Source organism: Pogoniulus pusillus, chromosome 7 (genome assembly GCF_015220805.1).
Source record: "Pogoniulus pusillus isolate bPogPus1 chromosome 7, bPogPus1.pri, whole genome shotgun sequence".
In the NCBI taxonomy this organism is placed as follows: Eukaryota; Metazoa; Chordata; class Aves; order Piciformes; family Lybiidae; genus Pogoniulus; species Pogoniulus pusillus.
Window position 1 is genome coordinate 37,198,475 of NC_087270.1, and position 21,285 is coordinate 37,219,759.

The 21,285-nt window shown below is 57.8% G+C and overlaps 2 protein-coding genes across 5 annotated transcripts in view; one reads left to right on the forward strand and one right to left on the reverse strand.

Moving 5' to 3' along the window:
• The first annotated feature begins 312 nt into the window (after positions 1–312).
• GAREM2 (GRB2 associated regulator of MAPK1 subtype 2) lies at positions 313–8,042 on the forward strand. 4 transcript variants are annotated; one of them, XM_064146549.1, is made up of 6 exons: positions 313–496; positions 1,744–1,887; positions 3,613–3,743; positions 4,593–5,708; positions 6,576–6,739; positions 6,890–8,042. In XM_064146549.1, the coding sequence occupies exons 1-6, from the start codon at positions 385–387 to the stop codon at positions 7,761–7,763; spliced, it is 2,541 nt and encodes an 846-aa protein (XP_064002619.1). In that variant the 5' UTR covers positions 313–384; the 3' UTR covers positions 7,764–8,042. The 4 variants fall into 4 exon arrangements, with proteins under 4 accessions (XP_064002619.1, XP_064002620.1, XP_064002621.1 ...); XM_064146550.1 differs by having other exon boundaries at positions 1,747–1,887; XM_064146551.1 differs by lacking the exon at positions 1,744–1,887.
• A 998-nt stretch (positions 8,043–9,040) lies between these two features.
• The window catches only part of HADHA (hydroxyacyl-CoA dehydrogenase trifunctional multienzyme complex subunit alpha), a 38,787-nt gene continuing 26,542 nt past the window's right edge, over positions 9,041–21,285 (reverse strand). Inside the window, exons 11-20 of the mRNA XM_064146553.1 lie at positions 20,773–20,882; positions 20,378–20,512; positions 18,912–19,083; positions 18,211–18,297; positions 14,337–14,477; positions 13,106–13,174; positions 12,547–12,742; positions 11,434–11,548; positions 10,841–10,986; positions 9,041–9,512 (exon numbers count right to left, since the gene is read on the reverse strand). Of these exons, the coding sequence (XP_064002623.1) occupies positions 9,367–9,512; positions 10,841–10,986; positions 11,434–11,548; positions 12,547–12,742; positions 13,106–13,174; positions 14,337–14,477; positions 18,211–18,297; positions 18,912–19,083; positions 20,378–20,512; positions 20,773–20,882 (1,317 nt within the window). The 3' untranslated portion in view covers positions 9,041–9,366. The remainder of the gene's footprint in view (positions 9,513–10,840; positions 10,987–11,433; positions 11,549–12,546; positions 12,743–13,105; positions 13,175–14,336; positions 14,478–18,210; positions 18,298–18,911; positions 19,084–20,377; positions 20,513–20,772; positions 20,883–21,285) is intronic.

The window sequence follows — 21,285 nt, forward strand, 5'->3', positions numbered from 1 at the left end:
AGCAGCCGAGCATCCCGCCCGGGACCTCCGGAGGGAGCCGCTGCGACGGGGCTGAGCCCCCCGCCCCCCGCTGGGAGCAGCCCCCGTCTCGGGGGTCCCCAGCGGGGTGATGCCTGGCCAAGGCGGGGGGGGGGTTCCTCGCCCGCCGCCGCTTCCCTCCGCCCCCGGCGCCGAGTAGCAGGGCAAGGGGGGGGGGGGGGTCCCCCGCCTGCCGGGGCGGGCGTGCAGGAGGGGCCGGGGGCGGGCAGGGGGGCGGCTCCCGGCTGCCTGCTCCCCGCCGCCCCCCGGCCCCGCCGCTGCCCCGGCCCGGTGGCGGGCGGCGATGGAGCCCGGCGCGGCCGCCGCCGCCCCCCGCGGCCCGGGGCCGGTTTGAGGCGCGATGCGATGGAGAAGCTGGCGGCGGGGCTGGCTCGGCTCCGCTGGAGCCCCGCGGCGCTGCCCCTCGATGCCATCGTCAGCCAGTGCCGGCTGCCCACCCTCGTCTGCCTGGGGCAGGGTGAGCGGGGCCGGGGCGAGCGTGGGGGATGAAGTACACAAGGGGATATGAAGGCTGGAGGGGACGAAGAGGAGGAGAAAATGAAGAAGGCTGGAGGGAGAAAGGATGGGCAGGAGGGAGGAGGGCATGAGAGTGAAGAGGAAGAGGAAGGAGGGAGGCTGGAGGGACGGAAAGGAGCAGGGAGGAAGGATAGAGGGAGCAGAAGGAAGGAGGGAGGTAGGCTGGAGTGATGAGGAGGAGGGAGGGAGGAAGGCTGGAGTGATGAGGAGGGAGGAGGAAGGGGTGGAGGGATGGGGAAGAGGGAGGAAAGCTTGAGAATGAGGAGGAGGAGGGAGGAAGGCTAGAAGGAGGAATGGAGGGTGGAAGGGTGAGGAGGGATATAGGAATACTGGAAAGGTGAGGAATGAAGGTTGGAGAGGAGGAGGCAGGAAAGCTAGAGGGATGGGGAGGAGGAGGGAGGAAGGCTGGAGGAGGAAGGCTAGAGGAGGAAGTTGGGAGGCTTGAAGAGGACAGAAAGTGGAAGACTGAGGGAGTGAGGAGGGAGGAAGGCTGGAGGGAGGGATGGGAGAAACTGGAGGGCCAGGTGAGACTTGAGCAAGCTGCTCTCGCGGGTCCAGGGACTCTACTTTGGACTCTTCTCCCGCGGGGGTCTCAGAGGCTTTATCAGGGTGGTGGCACCAGGCTGGTGGGGGCTCGGAGCTACCGTGCCTGGGGAACAGCCTGCCTGGGACCACCCCAGACAGGCTGGGTGGGGAGCATGGGGGTACAGGGGAGTGGGGTGCAGAGTCCAAGCCCCTTCCAGAGCTGGATCCGTCCCTGGGGAGCTGGCTGGATGCTGGGGCCATGCCAGGGATGGGTGCAGGGACTGAGTCTCCTTCGGAGCTGGGTCCATCTCTCAGGAGTAGACTCCGTCCCCGGGGAGCAGGATGGGTAATCAGGAGCAGGGTGGGTGCTGAGGCCTTGCCAGGGGTGGGTGCTGGGTGCCATCCCGGGTTTGGGAGCCCGAGGCCTCGGGGTGCAGCAGCCGTGGGGGCCCCTGCGCCGGCCCCATCTCAATAAACTTGTTGTTTGCAGCGGCTGCGGCAGCTTTTCAGGGGGGACAAAGAAATAGTTTCCTGGGCAACTGGTGGCTCTTGGCAGCAGGCACCTGCTCATCCCGCTGGCTGTCTGTCCAGCCAGCTCCAGGCCAGGGTGCCGCAGGGAGGCCGTTGGGGTCTCCCGGGGATGGTGACGGCCCCGTCCCCCAGCAGGCGAGCGCGTGGAGGGGGTGAGCGCCCAGGACGTGCTGCTGGTCCACTCGTGCCGGCAGTGGACGACGGTGACGGCGCACAGCCTGGAGGAGGGACACTACGTCATCGGCCCCAAAATCGACATCCCGCTGCAGTACCCAGGTGCAAGGGACGAGGACAAGGGTGCCAGTGTCCCCCGGGGGCTGGGAATCCCTCACCTCTGGTGGCTGAACTGAGGCTGCTCCAGTATGGCCCCGTGTGGGGGAGATGTGCTGCTCTGGGGGGGTGCTCTTGGCCCTTCTGGTCCTGCCAGTGTGTGGCTCAAAACTGAGCAGCTGAGGGGAGGGGGTTGAGGGCTGGCAGGGATGGGTTGGGATTTGAATCCGGATGGGAGGGGATGTGATAGGGACAAGGATGCAAATGGAGATGAGATGCAGACAAAAACAAGGATGGGGATAGGGGAAGGGATGGAAGTGGGGATGGGAGAGGGGTGTGGATGGGATGGGGACGGGGATGGGGTTGGGATGAAGTGGGAATAAGGTCAGAGATGTGGGAATTGGGATGGGATGGGAAGGGGATGAAGATGGACTGGAATGGGGATGAAGATAAGAACAAGGATGAGGATGGAGATGGAATGGGTAGGAAAGGGATGGGGAGAGGGAGACTGATGCAGTTGTGACTTGCTGGGGATGGAGATGAGGATGGGAACAGAGGATGAGAGGGATGGGAATGGAACAGGGTGGGATGTGCTGGGGATGGGGATTGATGAGAACGGGATGTGCTGGAGATGGGATGGTGACAGAGAGGGGGATAGGATGAGGCCAGGGAGTGATGAGGATGGGACAGGAATGGCAAGAGGGCTGGGGCTGGCGCTGCAGATGAGGGTGCCGAGATGCCAGCGGCTGCTGTAGCAGAAGCCCTAATGCCCGCTCTAAGTGCTCGCCATGTCGGTAATGAGTCCAGCTAATAAATAAATAATGGGAAGTGCAGGGGGGGAGGGGTTAATCACCCAGCCCCAGGGGGGAGCAAGGAGGGGAGGGCCGCGCAGTGTGTTAACCAGCGTGGGGGGTGGGGGCTTGGCCAGACCAAGCTGGCCACTGCAGCATGTGCGGCTGCCCCTGGCTCAGGCACTGTGAGTCCAACCTCGACCCACTCCAGTGTTCCCGATGTCATAGTCCCAGCCAGAAGCCTGCCCTGTGAGGGGCAGCCCTGAGCTCAGTATGGCTTGGCATGGGGCTGGCAGTGGTGGAGCTTCTGGCACGGACACCTCAGGGGATTAATATTCCCCTCAGGCTTGTCCCCGCCAAGCCCGTGCCAACAATGGCAGTTTCACTCCCGGCCACAGCCCCCACCACTGCTTATGCCTTTGCCTCCTTCATCCCTGCTGCAAAGCCCCCACTCCCACCCCAGTGCCCTCCCTCCTGGCTCTCCCACTTGAGGCATGGGCCAGAAGGGGGTCCCAGTGTGGCCGAGGATGGGTTTTGGTGGGCAATGAAGCTCCCTGCAATGTTGGCTGCTCTTCTGGCTCCACTCCAGGAGTGTTCCTCATCTGTGAGCCACTTCTTGCAGCCACTTTGAGGTGACTCCTGCAGCTTCAGGGGGGCCTGGATAACTCATGTGCCCAGGCATTTGTGCCACCCAAACGCCCCTCCTTGATGCTATGCATGTAGGATACAGAGATGGGGGAGATACTCTGGTTTTCCCTGGCAGCAGCTGGACACATTGGGTGAAGCCCACAGAAGTGCTCCCCCTCCACCCTACAAAGTGATGGGGACCCCAGGCAGTCCTTGAGGGTGGCTGTCCCTTGCAAAGGTCATAAGGTGGGTCACAGCAGGTCCATGGGGCCAAGCACTGGCAATGGGCTCCTCATCACCCTGTCCCACGCAGGGAAGTTCAAGCTTCTGGACCAGGACCGTGACATCCGTGAGCCTGTGCAGTACTTCAACAGCGTGGAGGAGGTGGCCAGTATCTTCCCAGATCGTGTCTTTGTCATGGAAGCCATCACCTTCAGTGTGAAGGTCAGTGTGGGCACAGCAAGGGGCAGCTGAGGGGGACACTGGGAGGGCAGCAGGAACAAGTGGTGGGGCATCGGGGGTCAGTAGTGAGACTGCAGGAGGGCAGCGGGCAACAGAGAGAACAAAGTGGAGTGGTGGAACATTAATTGGGGATTGGTGGTGAGACATCAAGGAGGAGAGGGTGGGACACTGAGGACAGTGGTACAAGGGTGTGGTGGCAGCAGTAAGACAAGGACCAATGGCTACAAATTGGAACACAGAAGGCTTCACCTCAACGTGAGGAGAAACTTCTTTACAGTGAGGGTGACAGAGCACTGGAACAGGCTGCCCAAAGAGGTTGTGGAGTCTCTGGCTCTGGAGACTTTCAAAACCCACCTGGATGCATTCCTGTGCAGACTACTCCGTGTGAGCCTGCCTTGGCAGGGAGGTTGGACTCGATGATCTCTGGAGGTCCGTTCCAACCTCTAAAGTGCTGTGACATCAGGAGAGGATAGTGAGCCAAATGGTGGGACACTGGGAGCAGTGGTGGGACAGCACAGCGTAGTGGTGGGAATCGGGGTGGTAGTAAAGTGAAGGTTGTTGGTGGGACATCAGGAGAGGACGGCGGAGCTGCAAGGGATGGTGATGGGAAAGCAGGGGATAGCGGTGGGACACCAAGGGTTGTTGTGGGGTGTGTGTGAGCACACCAGGAGACAGTAGCGGGGAGCAGGGAGGTGGTGGCAGGTTACGGGGTGGCGGTGGGACACCAAAGGGTGGTGATAGGGCATCAAGGGCACAGTGCAAGGTGACGCTGGGACATAGTGGGGGGTGTGCCAGAGCAGTGTGTCCCATGGCGGCTCCGTGGCCGGGCAGGTGGTGTCCGGGGAGTTCAGCGAGGACAGCGAGGTGTACAACTTCACGCTGCACGCCGGGGACGAGCTGACGCTGATGGGCCAAGCCGAGATCCTCTGCGCCAAGACGGTGAAGGAGAAGTCGCGCTTCAACACCATCCTGAGGAAGCTGGGCAAGGCCGGGCCGGCCGCGGGGGCCAGGCAGGTGAAGGGGAAGATGCCCTGCTTGATCTGCATGAACCACCGCACCAACGAGAGCCTCAGCCTGCCCTTCCAGTGCAAGGGTCGCTTCAGCACCCGCAGCCCGCTGGAGCTGCGGCTGCAGGAGGGCGAGCACACCATCCGCAGCATCATCGAGAAGGTGCGGCTGCCCGTCAACGTGGCCGTGCCCAGCCGCCCCGCACGCAACCCCTACGACCTCCACGCCATCCGTGAGGGCCACTGCTACAAGCTGGTCAGCATCATCTCCAAGACGGTGGTGCTCTGCTGCATCTTGCGCCGAGACGAACTGGTCCCTTTCCATTTCCTCCTGCTGACGGACATGCCCCGCTTCCAGCTGCCCGAGGGGCTCCTGGCCGGGGACCCCCAGCTGGAGAAGCTGCTGCGGGACAGTGCCGCCTACTGCCACGACCGCTTCAACCCCGACGAGTACTCGCGGGCCGTGCGGGAGGCCAAACCCGACTTCTTGGAGGAGTGTGCCAGCCCCCGGCGCCTGCGGCTCTGCCTGCCCGCCTGTGCCCGGGAGGAGCTCACCCAGCCCCTCCAGCGCTTGTCCCTCTGCGCCTGCAGCACCGGGGCCCCCCGAGAACCCACCACCCGCTGCCAGGGACCGCGGGGCCTGGGAATGGGCACCCCACACACCCCACTGCCCGACTTCCCCGATCCCGACCGGGAATACATGACGCCCGACTGGGCTGAGCCCGAGTTCAGGACTCAGGAGCCGCTGGAGATCCCCTATGAGGAGCTCTGGAGCAATCCCAGCCTGGAGGGGTGCTGCGAGCCGGGCAGCGTCCCCGGCCGGCAGGACCTTGTCTCCTTCGGGGTCGGCACCCCGCTGGGCTCCCCACATCGCCCTGGTGTGGCCGGGGATGAGCCCTGTGGGGACAACCCACCCCCTGTGCCACCCAAGTCAGAGGCGGTAAGAGCTACGGTCCTGTATCCAGGGATGGGGAACAACACTCTTGGGGTGCCACCAGCCACTCCGGCCAGGGGAGTGACACGGGGATAGCCGAGTGGAAAGCCTTGGCATGGACCTGCTGAAGCCCTGTGCCATGGGCATGGGGGGGAGAACTCCAGGGCTGAGCTGCTGCCCTGTGGCACGGCCAACCCAAACCCCTTCCCGGGTGCTGTGAGGCTGGCAGTCAGTCCTGTCACCTGGCTTTGGGGTCCCTCCTTAGCTCTGGTCACCCAAATCCTCTGGGCTCCCTGGCACCACGGGGTACCCGGTTTGTCAGGGCTCCCCATTCTCAGGGGGTACCCAAACCCTCAGGACACCTTTGTGCCGTGGAGCCCCTGGTTCTCCAGGATTCTCTGCACCATAGACTGCATGAATCTGTCTGCTCCCCGACAATGTGGGGTACCCAGTTCCCCACAGCTCCCCATAACCAGGGAGGGTACCCAAATTCTCAGCACTTCCTTGTACCACAGGGTCCCCAGCTCCTCAGGGCTCTCTGCACCATAGAGTATCTGAATCTGTTGGCCTTTCCAACACTGTAGGGTACCTAAATCTTCTGGGGGTCCCCTGCCCTGGGGCTTGTGAAGCCAGGGCTCCTCTATACAACAGCTACTCAACATTTCAAGTTCCCTGTCACCACGGTGACCCCCTACTTCTTGGGCTCCCCTGCACCATGGGGTGCACAGCTTCTTAGGGCTCCCCGTTGATACCCAGAGCTTTGTGACTTAACTGGGGTTGGCTGCCCCTGAGCATCCCCCATCGCCCCCTCCAGCCCTGCCATCCGCAGGGGCAGCTGCCGCCGTCACCAGGGGCCTGATGGTTCTATTCCAGGTGAAGGAGGAGTGCCGGCTGCTGAACGCACCCCCAGTGCCACCTCGGGGCAGCCGCCCCCCAGCACACTGCAGCCCCCCTACACCTCTGCGCTGCCTGAAGCTGGCACCCGCTCCCTCGCCCAGCCCCAGCCTCTCCTACTACTCCTCGGGGCTCCACGATGGGTGAGTGGCTCTGGGGCCATTGGGGTACTGTGGGGGGGTGGCTGCAGTTGAGGAGCTCAGAATAATGCGGTGGGGGTGGGCAGTCCCCGGGGATGGGGAGGGAAAAGCAGCCTGGGGGGGATGGTGACAATGACCCGCTTCCTCCGGCAGGTCGGTCCCACGGAGCGGCAGCGGCTCGCCCTCGCCCGACGCCTACTCCCTGTACTGCTACCCCTGCGCTTGGGGTGACTGCAAAGCTGGGGACACCCCCGGGCGCCCGCTGCCCGCCGCCACGCTGACCCCTGCCACTCAGCCGGCCCCCAGCTCCTGGTCGGACCCCTGGGCATACGCCGAGGCGGGTGCTGGCGTGGGCAGCAGCTGCTCGACCCCGCTGGCAGCAACCGAGCCCTCGCTCAAGCCCTTCCGCAGCTGCCCCCGCCTCAAGCCCCCCCACCCCCAAAAACGCTTCGCCCCCTTTGGGGCACTCAACCCCTTTGCCGGCCCGACTGAGTGGCCGGAAAGCCCCGAGTGGCCCAAGCCACCTTCGGCCCCAACCGCGCCCTCGTCCTCCTCCCCGGAGCCTTTCCCTCCCGCGGAGGAGCCGGTGCCTCCCCCCCGGCCCCCCAAGGGCTTTGAGGGGGACGGCATCGTCATCCAGGGGGCAGCCCCACTGTCACCAGCAGTCCTGCGCGGGGCCGAGGGGGGGGTCACCCGCCTCTACCTGGCTCAGGGCATCATCGAGGTGCCACCGTCGGGGCGGGGTGACGGGGGGCCCCCGCCGGCCGCAGCCTCCCGTCCCAGCGGCGACGGCTCGCCCTGGCTGCCCCCTGCCGACCTCTCGGCCCTCTCGCTGGAGGAGGTCTCCAAGTGCCTGCGTTTCATCGGCCTCTCCGAGGACGTGGTCAGCTTCTTCGCCCGCGAGCGCATCGACGGCAGCATCTTCGTCCAGCTCAGCGAGGAGATCCTGGCTGACGACTTCCACCTCACCAAGCTCCAGGTGAAGAAGATCATGCAGTTCATTAAGGGCTGGCGCCCTAAGATCTAATCTCCTAGGCCGCTGGGGGTCCCTCAGCCACCCGGACCGCAGGTCTGGCTCTCTCCCCTCCTAGCCCCCTGCCCTGGGGGAGGTGCCTTGCTCTGGCAGTGCCCACTGGCTGCAGGTCTGCCCCCGCCGCAGCAGCTCAGCCCTATTGCCTTTCCCCTTTCCATTTTAACACTGGAAGGTAATTTTGGCCCAAAGGGGCTGGAAAATCCTGGAGTTTGTGCTGACTGGTTTAACTTAATCCTTGTGGATTAGTGTAATAAACATACAGGATAAAAGTCAGGCACTGGAGAAGGGCCTTGCTTGTTGGGGGGGAGGGAAAGGAGCTGCTGGGGGAGATAGGATAGAGGCTCCCATCCTCACACACCTTTTCCAGCTCTTGGAGAGTGGTGCTCTGGGAACTGCTCTGGGCTCCAGAGTGATTTCAGGGGCCTGGAAGTTCCTCTGCCTGACAGACAGAGCTGAGCCTGGGAAAGAGAGGCAGAAAGCTACCCTCAGGGCTGCCTCTGTCACCCAACTCTCCCAAGGCCTATGGTGAGCTGTCCCAGGGACTAGAGAGCTCCCCAGACCTTGTTCTGCACAGAGCTGGATGGGGCCACAAGGACCAGATCTTCCCAGCTCTTCAGCCATAGAGGAGAAGCAGGACTGCCCCAGCTGTGGCTCAGAGCACGCAGCACAGGTCCCCACACAACAGACAGGTCATGGGGGCTGCTGCATGCTCCTCAGGAAGGGCTGAAGGCTAGGCACCACCTCCACAGGCAGCAAGGTGGGAGGAGATGATGTCTCAGCACAATTCGGCCCCAGTCACTAGGAGAAACAAGCAAAGGCTGCCACGGAAAGAGCAGCAGCAGCAGCAGCCCTCTCCCGGCCCAAAGCCTGCCAGGCTGCAGGACAAAGGCTGGAGCCAGGGAGCTGGAGCCCTGAACTCAGTGACAGGTGCCCAGAGAGTTAAAGCCTTTTAGTTTAAGCGGAGCTCTCCCTACGGGGGACCCTTCTGGCCTTTGGCTGCTTGATTGGCAATTACCGGCAGCTCCATCTGCCAGGAGAACCCAGCGGCAACGCTCCGGGGCCAGACAAAAGAGCTGGAGGCTGCCTGATGGCGGAGGTGACAGAGCCTGCCTTTGTTCTGCGCTGCCACCCCCCGCCCCTTGCCTTTCCCCACCAGCCCCGCTGTGGGTCCAGGGGAGCAGGGAGAGGATGGCAGAGGCCTGCCCCGGGCTTTATTCTCGCATTCTGAAGGGGTCTCCTGCTGCCCCAGTGAGATGGGAAGAGAAGCAGGCTTGGAGGCCAAACCCAGGAGGTGGGGATTTATTTCGTTGGAGGTTGATGGAAAGGCAAAGCCTGGAGGCCAGTTGCATGCTGGACGTTGCCTGCCATACCAGCAGCTTGCAGCATGGAGGTGACCAAAGGAATTCTCCTGCGCTGGCATGGGACGGAGGTGCCCAACACACAGCAGTGGAGTAGGCACTTGAAATGACTACAAAGACTTGAAGGCAACCCACTGCCATCCTCCTTCCTTTCCTGTCTCCCCTCGAAGTGGCTTCATAGATTAACTTAGAGAGGATGGGGCATAGCTGGAGAGCTGTCAGGGCATCACAGGCCAGGCTCACTGGTGGAACTTCTTGCCGGGGCTGTTGGCATAGTCCAGCAGCAGCTGGCAGGGTGTGAACTGGCAGCCGTAGACGGCCTCGTACTTCCGCAGCTTGTCCACCAGCTGCTTGGCTCCATAGGAATCTGCATACCTGAAGGGACCTGCAGGGGACAAGCAGCAGATCACCTTGGTGCCTCTCCCTTTCTTCTCTCTGATGTGTCCCCTTGGGGACAAGGAAGCAGGAGGCACCAAGGTAATCTGGAAGGTGACAGCACAGGATTCAGCCTGATGCATCCTCCAAGAATCCTCAAGTCTGTTGGCAGGGCAATGCAGGATGCTGCTCTTGCCTGCCTGCCCTAAGCAGAGGGACAAGCTGGAGCACAGATGGTGAAGGGTCTAGAGCACAAATCCTGTGAGGTGCAGCTGAGGGAAAGGAGGCTGTTCAGCCTGGAGGAAAAAGGAGGCTCACAGGAGACCTCACTTGAGCTCCCTGAAAGGAGGTGGTGGTTGGTCTTTTCTCTCAAGGACAAGAGGATATGGCCTCAAGTTGTGCCAGGGGTGGTATAAGTTGGTCATGAGGAACAGTTCTTTCATGGAAAGGTTGTCAAGCCCTGGAACAGGCTGCCCAGGGCAGAGACAGAGTCTCACCGTCTCTGGAAGGGTTTACAAGCCCTGTAGTTGTGGTGCTGAGGGATGTGGTTTAGTGGTGACCTGGCAGTGCTGGGTTAACAGCTGGACTTGATGGTCTTGAAGACCTCTTCCAACCAAAACAATTCTATGATGACTGCTCCCCTAGTCTGAGATTCATAGAATCATAGAATCAACCAGGTTGGAAGAGACCTCCAAGATCATCCAGTCCAACCTAGCACCCAGCCCTGGCCAAGCAACCAGACCATGGCACTAAGTGCCTCAGCCAGGCTTTGCTTCAACACCTCCAAGCACAGCAACTCCACTACCTCCTGGGCAGCCCATTCCAATGCCAATCACTCTCTCTGACAACGACTTCCTCCTAACATCCAGCCTAGACCTCCCCCGGCACAACTTGAGACTGTGTCCCCTTGTTCTGTTGCTGGTTGAACAAGGGGACACAGATTGCCTCAAGGAGGAGAAGTCCTCAGCTGAAGCACCATCTCTTGGTCAAGAACCCTTCATTAGTGAACCAAACCTCAGCCACACTGTTCTACTGTCCAGGTCGTGGCCAGGTTGCTGAGAGGTCCAGAAGCATTTGGTCTGTGTTCCTGGCCAGCACCTCAGCCTGAGAAGCTCTGTGCACCAGGGTTGAGGTTATCAGCTCAGCTTTACCAGGGAATGCTGGCTCAGGCCAGAGACAACCTCTGGCTCAGTGAGTAAAAGCCACTCAGGCTTGTCAGCCTGCAGCTCAAACTTGGCCTTATTAGCTGCATTACTGCTAGTGGCTGGAGCCCTCTCAACAAGCCCATGAGGAAGCTTTCAAGCTGTGCCATGCAGCCTAGCCCAAGAGCCTGCTTACCTCCCAGGCACGGTGGGAAGCCCAAGCCAAACACAGCACCGATATCTCCCTCCACAGGGTTGCTGAGGATCCCTTCCTGCAGGCACATGGCTGCCTCGTTCACAAACCTCGTCACCAAGCGCATCTGGATGTCCTCATCAGTGCAGCTGTGAAGGGAGACTCTGTGAGGGCTGCGCAGGTGACACAGCAAATGGATGTAGGAGCACATCAACACCAGGGGAAATCCTCTCCTGTGGGGGTGCTGGAGCACTGAACAGGCTGCCTAGAGAGGCTGTGGAGATTCCAAACCTGCCCAGGGCAACCTGCTGTGGGTGACTCTGCTTTATCAGGGGGGTTGGACTAGATGATGCCCAGAAGCCCCTTCCCATCCCACCATGCTGAGATTCTGTGAAGCCAGCACACACTGGAGACAGACTGGGGTAGGGCAGAGAATGGTTTCTCACTGAGGCTGTCCTGATAAGAACAAGGACTAAGTTCTGTGATGTGTCCTGAAGCAGGCAGGTGGGCATGGCAAAGGCTCATTCAGGCCTCATGCTCTGAGGCAGGAGGAGGAGCTGGGGTGGGAGCCAGCCCAAGCACACACAGCTACTTACACCTCGGGGTTGGCTGGCATTTTGAACCGTGCCAAGATCTCATCCATGCCAGAATTCACACTCCTGTTCTTCACCCCCTCCTGATAAACATAAAAGCCTTTCCCTGCCTTGCGACCTGTCGGGGACAAAGAGAGACAAGTCACATCCTGCCACATGTCCTGCAGCACCTTCCCCTCTCATTTGCTCCTGCTAGCACTGGCAGACAGACCCTCCTGGCTCGGGCAGCATCTCTCTGCTTCAGAGGCTCTGACTGCTGCCTCACCAAGGACAAAGAGAGGGTGGCCCACATCCAAGCTCAGTCCTTGGCAAGATGCTGCTGCTGTGCCAGGTGCTAATGTCTTCACTAGGTTCCAGAGGACAGTCAAACACCACTGTTGCCATGGCTACGGCAGTAAAAAGGCAGGGGCCTTGTCCGCACTTGGGAGGCAGGGACAGAGATGATCTCTTGAGTAATCGACACTGCCAGGGGTCTGGTCACAGTAGGGGCACTGGAGGCTGACAGCTGTCATGGTACAAAAGCTGGATGGATACTGCTCTCTCCTGGTGTGCTCACAGAGGCACAGCTGTCTCTGGCACCCAGTGCCACCAGGGACAACATCTCTCCTGAATTGAGTGGCCCAGAACTGGACACAGCACTCAAGGGGTGGCTTGAGCAGTGCTGAGTCCAGGGGCAGAATAACCTCCCTTGTCCTACTGGCCACACTGCTCCTGATCCAGGCCAGGATGCCATTGGCTCTCCTGTCCATCTGGGTACACTGCAGGCTCATCTTCAGCTACTATCTATCAGTACCCCCAGGTCCCTTTCCTCCTGGCTGCTTTCTAGCCACTCTGTCCCCAGCCTGTAGTGCTGCTTGGGGTTGTTGTGGCCAAAGTGCAGAGGTCCATGAGATCCAGCCTGCTGCTCTGGGCAGCATCTTTGCCTTCCACTGCTGCTTCTGTAAAAGACAGGCCTCTGCCTGCAGCCAAAGGTGCATCCAGGATGGAGCTGGCAGTGATTCCCAACTCATTCCCACGACTGTTTCTCCAACTACCCTGCCCTGCCACACAGGCTGATGGATCCTTGTGCTTTTCTTCAAAGGAAAGGCCCTGGGTTGAAACAAGCTCCTGTCTCACCTAGGAAGCCTTTTTGCACCATGAGCTTGAACAACTCAATGCTGCCCCCTCCAAAGCGCTCGCCGAAGGCCTTGCCGAGGTCCTCGGCCACGTGTGTGGCCACATCCACCCCCACCTCATCGATCAGTGTGGCAGCACCCACGGGAAAGCCGAAGGCTGTGGAGATGGCATCCACTTTCTTCGGGTCAATGCCCTCCTGTGGGAGGGAAGGGGAAGGAATCATCTCTCTGGGTGAGAAAGTCAGTGTTGGGGCAGAAAGCCCTTGCTCATCCTGGGCCATGGCCTGCCAGGAGCCCCATTAGCTGCTGGACTACAGACAGCAGCAGTGGAATGATGCTTGCAGCACTCCCGACTCCCCCTTGGTGCCATGCAGACAGGAAAGAACCTCATCACTTCCTGTGCCAGGCCTCATCAGCCCCCAGCTCAACCACGAGCAGGCTGGGGACAACCACAGGCGCCAGAGCTGGTTATCCACCTCCCTCCTTGTCCAGAGCTGGGGTCCAACCCATCGAGGGCAAGAAGGCAGCAGAGTTTACACAACAGCTTGGCAGATACACACCTGGAGAACTCGGACCACTTCTGACAGCATCGGCCCCAGGCACCTGGTGGTGTAGAAGCCAGGCCCATCCTAGAAGGGCAGAAGGAAGGCAGGTGAGCACAAACTGAAAGACCATGGCCTCTCTTGGCATCACAAGATGCCACATTTCACAGTACAGGTTGCAGTTTGGGCACTGATGTGCATGGCAGAGACACTAACTCCTTTTTCCTGCAGGGCTCAGCAGTCTGAAGGCTTTCCATGGACTCAGCCCCTGGAAGATCCCAGCAATGCTGACACTTAAAATAGTGCCTGGAGGTCCCAAGCAGGCTGTAGATGGCCTCTTGCTTCACCAAGCCCAGCAGGATGATGGGGGGCAAGGGGGTGCTCAGCGCAAGTGAAACTGCTCATGTCACCTCTGACATTGCTCCCAAATTCAGGAAGCAATTGACCAGCTGCAGGCTGCAACTGACCAGCTGCAGGCTGCCGTTCTGACGTGGGGATGAGTGAGGGTTAGATCACAGCAGCACTGTGTCTCCACCAGGCCTTTACAGATGCCTGCAGAACTTCTGGACAAGCCAGTTTTCCCAGCATCACAGGACTGTGGCAACCTCACACAGCAGAGGAAAAGACACCACCAAAGCCACTCAGACTGCCCCAAGCTTCTCAGCTGAACCTCCCACACAGCTCAACCAGCATCACTGATGCTTTCTACCACAGGGCACAAGCAGCTGCATTTCAAGGGCCATGTCTTCCAACCAGCCTACCAAAGCAGCACTGGCCCATGGCTTTTCTAGTGCTCTGCTGCCTCTTCCTACAGGACACAGCTGTTTGTTCTCAGCTGCTGCCTTGTTGCACTGTGCTCAGTCTTCTCCTGCTGCCTGGTACCAGAGCTCTCCTCCCCTACACTTGCACATGTATTTCTTAGCTATGGTTTAAACCTGGGAGGAGTGTTAGTGCTGACTGACTCTCTGTCCTTGCAGCTTGTCAAGAGAGAAGAGGTGCTGAGAGTCCTGCCCAGGCTCTGTTCCACCTCAGGTGCCACTGCAGACATCAGCCTCCTAGAATCTGTGGGGAGCAGGACTGCCAGCTCCTCATGCTGGCTGATCCTGCACCTTCAAGGGACATTCGTTGGATCAACTGCTGCCTTCTAACCTCCATTTTTACCTGACAGCCACACTTCAGCCTCCTGTCAGCACACAGACTTGCCCCTGGATTTGTGACCCAGCTCATCCTGTGTGTGGTGTTCTCTCACCTTCACCACAATGACGACCTTGCCCTGTTTGAGGCCAACAGCAACCGCAGAAGCCGCCGTGTCCTGGGATGTTTTGTCTGTGGTGATGATTTCCAGCAGCTGCATTCTGTCCACAGGGGAGAAGTAGTGCATCCCAATCACCTGGGCAGAAGGAAGAGCTCAGGGTTGGTTTTCCAGTTAGCTAAACCAAGTGGCCAAGTGCAGAGGGAAGCAGGCCACCACGGGCACAGTGCAGCAGCCACATGCTCCACTGTATCCAATGGGAGTGCTCTCCAACTCACAGAATAGAATCATAGACTCAGTCAGGGTTGGAAGGGACCACAAGGAGCAGCCAGTTCCAACCCCCCTGCCATGCCCAGGGACACCCTACCCTAGAGCAGGCTGCACACAGCCTCACACAGCCTGGCCTTAAACACCTCCAGCCATGGGGCCTCACCCACCTCCCTGGGCAACCCAGTCCAGCCTCTCACCACTCTCCTGCTCAACAACTTCCTCCTCACCTCCACTTTCAGTCTCCCCACCTCCAGCTTTGCTCCATTCCCCCCAGTCCTGCCACTCCCTCACAGCCTCAAAAGTCCCTCCCCAGGTTTTTTAGAGGCCCCTTCAGATCCTGGAAGGCCACAAGGAGGTCATCTGGGAGCCTCCTCTTCTGCAGCCTGCACAGCCCCAACTCTTTCAGTCTGTGCTCACAGCAGAGCTGCTGCAGCCCTCTCAGCATCCTCCTGGCCCTGCTCTGGACACTCCAGCATCTCCACATCCCTCTTGGAATAGAGGCTCCAGAACTGGATGCAGTACTCCAGGTGGGGTCTCAGCAGAGCAGAGCAGAGGGGAGAATCACCTCCCTGGCCCTGCTGGCCACACTTCTGCTGCTGAAGCCCAGGCTCTGCTTGGCTTTCTGGGCTGCAAGTGTACACTGCACTCCTTTCCTCCTTGGCTTTCCCAAGGACACAGCACACGCTCCACAGCTCTTGTCTCAGTGAGAATGTTTGACCTGGGCACACTGGAGAGTTGTGCAGAGGGGAACCTCATGAAGTTTGTTAAGGGCAAGTGTAGGGTCCTGCACCTGGGGAGGAATAACCTCCTGCAACTGGACAGGTTAGGAGCTGACCTGCTGAACAGCAGCTCTTCTGAGGAAGACCTGGGAGTGCTGGTGGACAACAAGCTGCCCATGACCCAGCAATGTGCTCTTGTGGTCAAGAAGGCAAATGGTTTCCTGGTGTGTCCAGGAGTCAAGGCCACATCTGGAGTCCTGGGCCCAGTTCAGGAGAGACAGGGAACTACTGGAGAGAGTCCTGGAGCACCTCTCTGAGGAGGAAAGGCTGAGAAATCTGAGGCTGTTTAGCAGCCTGAGAGAGGATCTTCTCAATGATGATCAATATCTAAAGGGTGAGGGGCAAAAGGATGAGTCTGACTCCTTTCAGTGGTGCCCAGTGACAGGACAAGGAGCAATGGGCACAACCTGGAAGCCAGGTGGTACCACCTGAAGATGAAGAGAAAATGCTTTCCTGTGACAGTGACAGAGCACTGGAACAAGCTGCCCAGGGAGGTTGTGGAGTTTTCTTCTCTGCAGAGATTCCAAATCCACCTGGATGTTATGACTGTGAGCCACCTGCTGTGGGTGACCTTGCTTTAGCAGAGGATTTGGACCTCCAAAGGTCCCCTTCTAACCCTTACCAATCCTGGGGTTCTGTATGACGCCTACAGGACCAAAAGTGCTGCTCAGAGTTCTCTGGACTTGTTAACACCCTGGCAGCAAAACCTGGTAGCAAATTTAGCTAAGCTCAGTCCCTGAGTGAGTCCCAAATGCTGTGTGATCTGCAAGAACCACCTGAGCAAGGCCCTGCAGGCACAGGCCTGGGTGCTGCTTCTCCTGGACTGCAAAACCAGAACAGCAGTCATGGAGACAGGTGTCTGGCAGAGTCCTCGTGTTCTGCTCAAGAACTTTTTGCCTTGGTGGTTTTTTTTGGGTGATGAAGTGAAACTAAAGGAGAAAGCAGCAGGTTTCCAGAGCCTAATCACAGAGGTGAGTGCAGCCTTCCTCTAGGAGCAGCATTTAAGTGATGACTCAACTGGGTGCCTCACTTCAGCAGGACCATGTCATCAGCGTGTCACCTTCATGGCTCCTGGAAGCTACACTTGGCATGAAGATCACCTTGCAGGGGAGCTGCAAACTGCAAAACTAATTAAAGTACACTAATTAGTGAACTGATTTCCTATTAGTTTCCCCAGGAAGAATCATTACACAGGCATCTTATGCAGCAAGAGTGAGTTATTTGCATGTCTGGACAAATAAGACTCAGTTGGCACTTCCAATGCAACTAAGGTCCAAGAGCAAACGAGGAGGAGGCTCACAAAGAGCACAGGAACCTCCAGCAGCTAGGATACACTTTATTACTGCCTGGATTTTAGGCTATTTCAATTGGAGGCCACCCACAATAATCATCTAGCCCAGAGGACTTCTGCAACCCTGGGCAGATAGGAGACCCTTGAAGGGGTTCAGAGAACCAGTCAGTGGTAACTGTGTTGGAATTTGTGTAGCACTTTCCAGCTGAGGTCCACAGCTTCCATCTCCTTCTCCCCAGGTTCTACTGCCTCCTCATTCCACCTGCTTCAGAGAGGCAGATGGGATCATCTAGCAGGAAAACTCCTTGCTCTCCCCTGCATCAGGGATCAATGGGGTGCTGGTTGCATCAATAAGGGCATCACCAGCAGAAACAAAGTCATTATCCCACTCTACTCAGCACTGGTCAGGCCACCCCTGAGACACTGGGTTTAGTTTTGGTCCCTGCTGTACAACACCCAAATGTGGACAGGCTGGAGGGAGTCCAGAGAAGATGTGGATAGGCTGGAGAGGGTCCACAAAAGGGCCACTAAGATGATCCAAGGACTGTTAAGCTGACATACAGGGAAAGGCTGAGAGAAATGGGTTTGTTCAGCTTGGAGAAATGAAGGCTCAGCAGAGACCTTATCATCATGTTCCAGTATTAAAGGGTAAAAAGGGAGTCTCCATCTTCCTTGTCACGAGGAGTCACATGGAGAAGATGAAAGGTGATGGGTACAAAGCTACTGCTGGAGAGACTCTGGCTGGACACGAGAGCAAAGGTTTTCACAGCAAGGACAATCAGCCCCTGGAACACTTCTAGAACCATGGAATGGTTTTGGATGGAAGAGACCTCTCAGACCATCCTGTACAACTGTTAACTCCATACTGTCAGGTCACCACCAAACCATGTCCCTCAGCACCACATCTACACAGCTTTTAAATCCCCCTAGGGGTGGTGACTCCATCACTTCCCTGGGCAGCCTGCTTCAGGGCTGGATTAACACCTTCAGGGAAGAAATTTTCCCTCGTGTCCAACCTAAATCTCTCCTGGCAAAACTTGAGGCCTTCTTCTCTTATCCTATCACTTGTTAATCTTCCCAGGGAAGTGATGGACTCCCCAGCATTGGACACTCAGCCATTTTCTCTTAGAATCATCGAATCAGCCAGGGTTGGAAGGGACCACAAGGATCATCTAGTTCCAACACCCCTGCCATGGGCAGGTACACCCTATCCTAGGTCAGGCTGGCCAGAGCCTCTTGTCCTTCCACAGCTTCTCTGCCCTTCTGTATGCATGAATGCTTCCTGAAGGCTATCACCTACCTGCCAACATCAAACTAAGGGCATGAGTCCACCTTCATCCCTTCCTACCTGCCCCAAGATCACAATCTCTTTGTTGGAGGCTTGCAGTAGGGACAGAGGATGAGCTGTGTTTCACATTCTGAGGAGGAAACAGAAGGTCCCAGTGCTTACCCACAGCAAAACCAGTTTGCCACTAAGAGGCAGCTCAGTGCAGAGTGGAAGCAAGGCAGGCAAGTAGCACTAGGGACTCACCTTCTCTGGCCTCTTGCTAGCAGCAGCGATTTGGCTGATGGGAAGGGCAGACGTGTTACTGGCAAAGATACAGTGAGAAGGTATCACCTGTGGCAGGGAGCAGAAGAGGCAGCGTTAACATCTGAGCTCCAGACTCCCATCCAGAGCCCTGGAAAAGCCCAGCACCTGGAAAGCCCAGCAAATCTCATTTTCATTGCTGAGGCAGACAGCATTAGAACTAATTCTGAACCAGGAGCCTGTCTGTCTGCTCCTGAACTCTCCCCACGTCTGCAATGTCAGACTCAGAGCCCTCATGTTCCTACTAGAACACGACAGCCACATTAGACATGGCAATGAGCTGCACAAAGCAGTACCATGGCCGTGTGATTCTGTCCCCTGATGTGCTCTTGAACAGAAAAGGGCAGTGGCAGCAAGTTAAAGGACTGCAGGCAGTGGAGATACCAAAGGACATTACAATGTAGAAGTGGTTTTGGAGTGGCTCTCGGGAGTCAGGGAATGTCAGAACTGCCCTGCTCAGCTAAGAACTACCAACTCCTTACTCAATATCCCTAGGGAACCAGCAGGCTGCCCAGAACACTCACCCCCACACTGACATAGCTTGCAACAAAAGAACCTAACAGCAACACAGAGGTGTGACAAGCCCAGATGCACAGGACAGGACAGAGTCTTTAGCACACAAGGTGCTCAGAGCCGATACTCACAGCCTCCACTTCCTTCAGCACTTTGTGCTTGATGTTTATGTCTTCAAACACAGCCTCAATCACCATGTCTGCCTTCTCAAACCCCTTGTAGTCCAGCTGACTTGTCAAGTTGCTGAGAATGGAGTCCCTCTCAAACGATGTCAAACTCTTCTTCTTCACCTTGCTGTTCAGCCTAGGGAAGGACAGTCCTGTCACAGTTCCTGGGCCAGCAGGCCAGTCCAGATTGCTGGAGTGAACCATGACACCAAGAGCATCCCTCCCTCCTGGAGCTGGGACCCAAAAGACCATCTCCTGCACGGGGTTCTGCACTTGAGTCACAACAATGTCATGCAACTCTCTGGGCTCGAGGAAGAGTGGCTGGAAACTGCTCGATGGAAAAAGACCTCGGGGGGTTGGTCAACAGCTGGCTGGAGATGAGCCAGTCTGTGCCAAGGAGGCCAACAGCATCCTGGCTGGGATCAGCAAGAGTGTGGCCAACAGGACTAGGGTAGGGATCATCCCTCTGTACTCAGTACTGATGGGGCTGCACCTCAAATCCTGGGCTCAGTTTTGGACCCCTCATTGCAAGGACATTGAGGTGCTGGAGCGTGTCCAAAGAAAGGCAACAAAGCCAAGGCCTGGAACAGGCTGCCCAGGGCAGTGGTGGAGTTCACCATCCTTGCAGGGGTTTAGAAGCTGTGTAGATGTGGTGCTGAAGGACATGGTTTAGTGGTGACCTGGCAGTGAAGGGTAAAGAGTTGGCCTTGATGATTTTAGGAGGTCTCTTCCAACCAGAACAATTCTATGATTAATTCTGTAACCTCCAATCCTGCAGGACTAACATTCTGCTTCCTGGCACCTCCTTCCCTCTGGAAAAAGGAGAGCCATGCTCACATCACTCAGCTGGTGCCTCAGCCTGAAGGTCAGTCCTGACATTCCCGAGGACAGATAGCTGAGCACTATTACTGCTGAGCCAGGAGGACAGAGGGAAAGAGATCCAGCTTTTGAGAAGTCTGACCCAATGCCTCCCTTGACAAGGGCCTCTGGGCAGCCAGGATTACTCTTTCCCTCCCTGCTTAACTCTACAAGGTACTGCTAAGTCTAAAAGCTAAATCTGGGTAGGTTGGCCACCTAACCTAAGGAGCTGAGTCCACACTGGGCCTATTTCACAGCAATATCCCAGGACACTGCATAGGGCAACCTTAAAGGAACCATTTGTGACATATGAAGGTAGAAGGCTCCAAAGGAAGAGAGGTGTCAGGTGCCTGGAAGTAGTTTGACTGAAGGAAGCTCACAGGATGTTAGGAGTTGGAAGGGACCCAAAGAGCTCATTGAGTCCAACCCCCTTGCCAAAGCAGGACAATACTGTCTAACACAGATCACAGAGGAACACATCCAGACAGGCCTTGAAAGTCTCCAGAGAAGGAGACCCCACAACCTCCACAACCTCCAGTCCATCCCAAGCAAACTCCTTTTCGTTCACGTACCCCTTGAAGATCTGCTGCTGTCCTCTGTCCAAGCCATTCTGAGCTGTGTCCTTCAGAATGGTCTTCATTCCCTTATCCACTGAAACCTGTGCAATCCCAGCTCCCATGAGCCCTGCTCCCAACACTGCCAGGGTCCTGCACAGAAAGGGACAGGGAGGGGACACATTCAGAGCTAGAAATAGCTCCATTTCCACTACTGCCATCAGGACTACAGAGATCCTGTCCACCCAGGCGCTATTTTTAGTGAGGTCAGGTAAGGAGACGTCACTTGTGGGAGAGACCTCTGACGTGCAGAGGATCAGGAGGCTGGAGATCTCTCTGATACACAAGCCACTCTGTCCCAAGAGCAGAGGTCCTCCAACCTGCTCCTCAGGCAATGCCAGGCTTGCACTTACTTCACCTCTCGCTGAGGTGTTCCAAACTTGTTCTTCTTGCAGCGCACCTGCCCGTGGTAAAGTCCAATCAGTGCCTTGGACTCGTTGGTTGCTGCCAGTTGGCCAAAGCTCTGGAGGAAGGGGGAGAAAGAAGTGGAGAGTTTGGTATGTAACAGCCATCTCACTTCCAGTATGCACAGCAAAAAGATCATAGAATCAAGCAGGCTGGAAGAGACCTCCAAGCTCAGGCAGTCCAACCTAGCACCCAGCCCTGCCCAAGCAACCAGACCATGGCACTAAGTGCCTCAGTCAGGCTTGGCTTCAACACCTCCAGGCACAGCAACTCCACCACCTCCCTGGGCAGCCCATTCCAATGCCAATCACTCTCTCTGCCAACAACTTCCTCCTAACATCCAGCCTAGACCTCCCCCAGCACAACTTGACACTCTGTCCTCTTCTTCCCTTGCTGCTTGCCTGGCAGAAGAGACCAACCCCACCTGGCTACAGCCTCCCTTCAGGGAGTTGCAGACAGTA

Excerpts from the sequence above, each read along its gene's own strand:
- GAREM2 (XM_064146549.1), top strand. The coding sequence starts at position 385 with ATGGAGAAGCTGGCGGCGGGGCTGGCTCGGCTCCGCTGGAGCCCCGCG. Across the intron at positions 497-1,743 it reads CCTCGTCTGCCTGGGGCAGG|CAGGCGAGCGCGTGGAGGGG; the intron begins GTGAGCGGGGCC and ends CCCGTCCCCCAG. Across the intron at positions 3,744-4,592 it reads CCATCACCTTCAGTGTGAAG|GTGGTGTCCGGGGAGTTCAG; the intron begins GTCAGTGTGGGC and ends GTGGCCGGGCAG.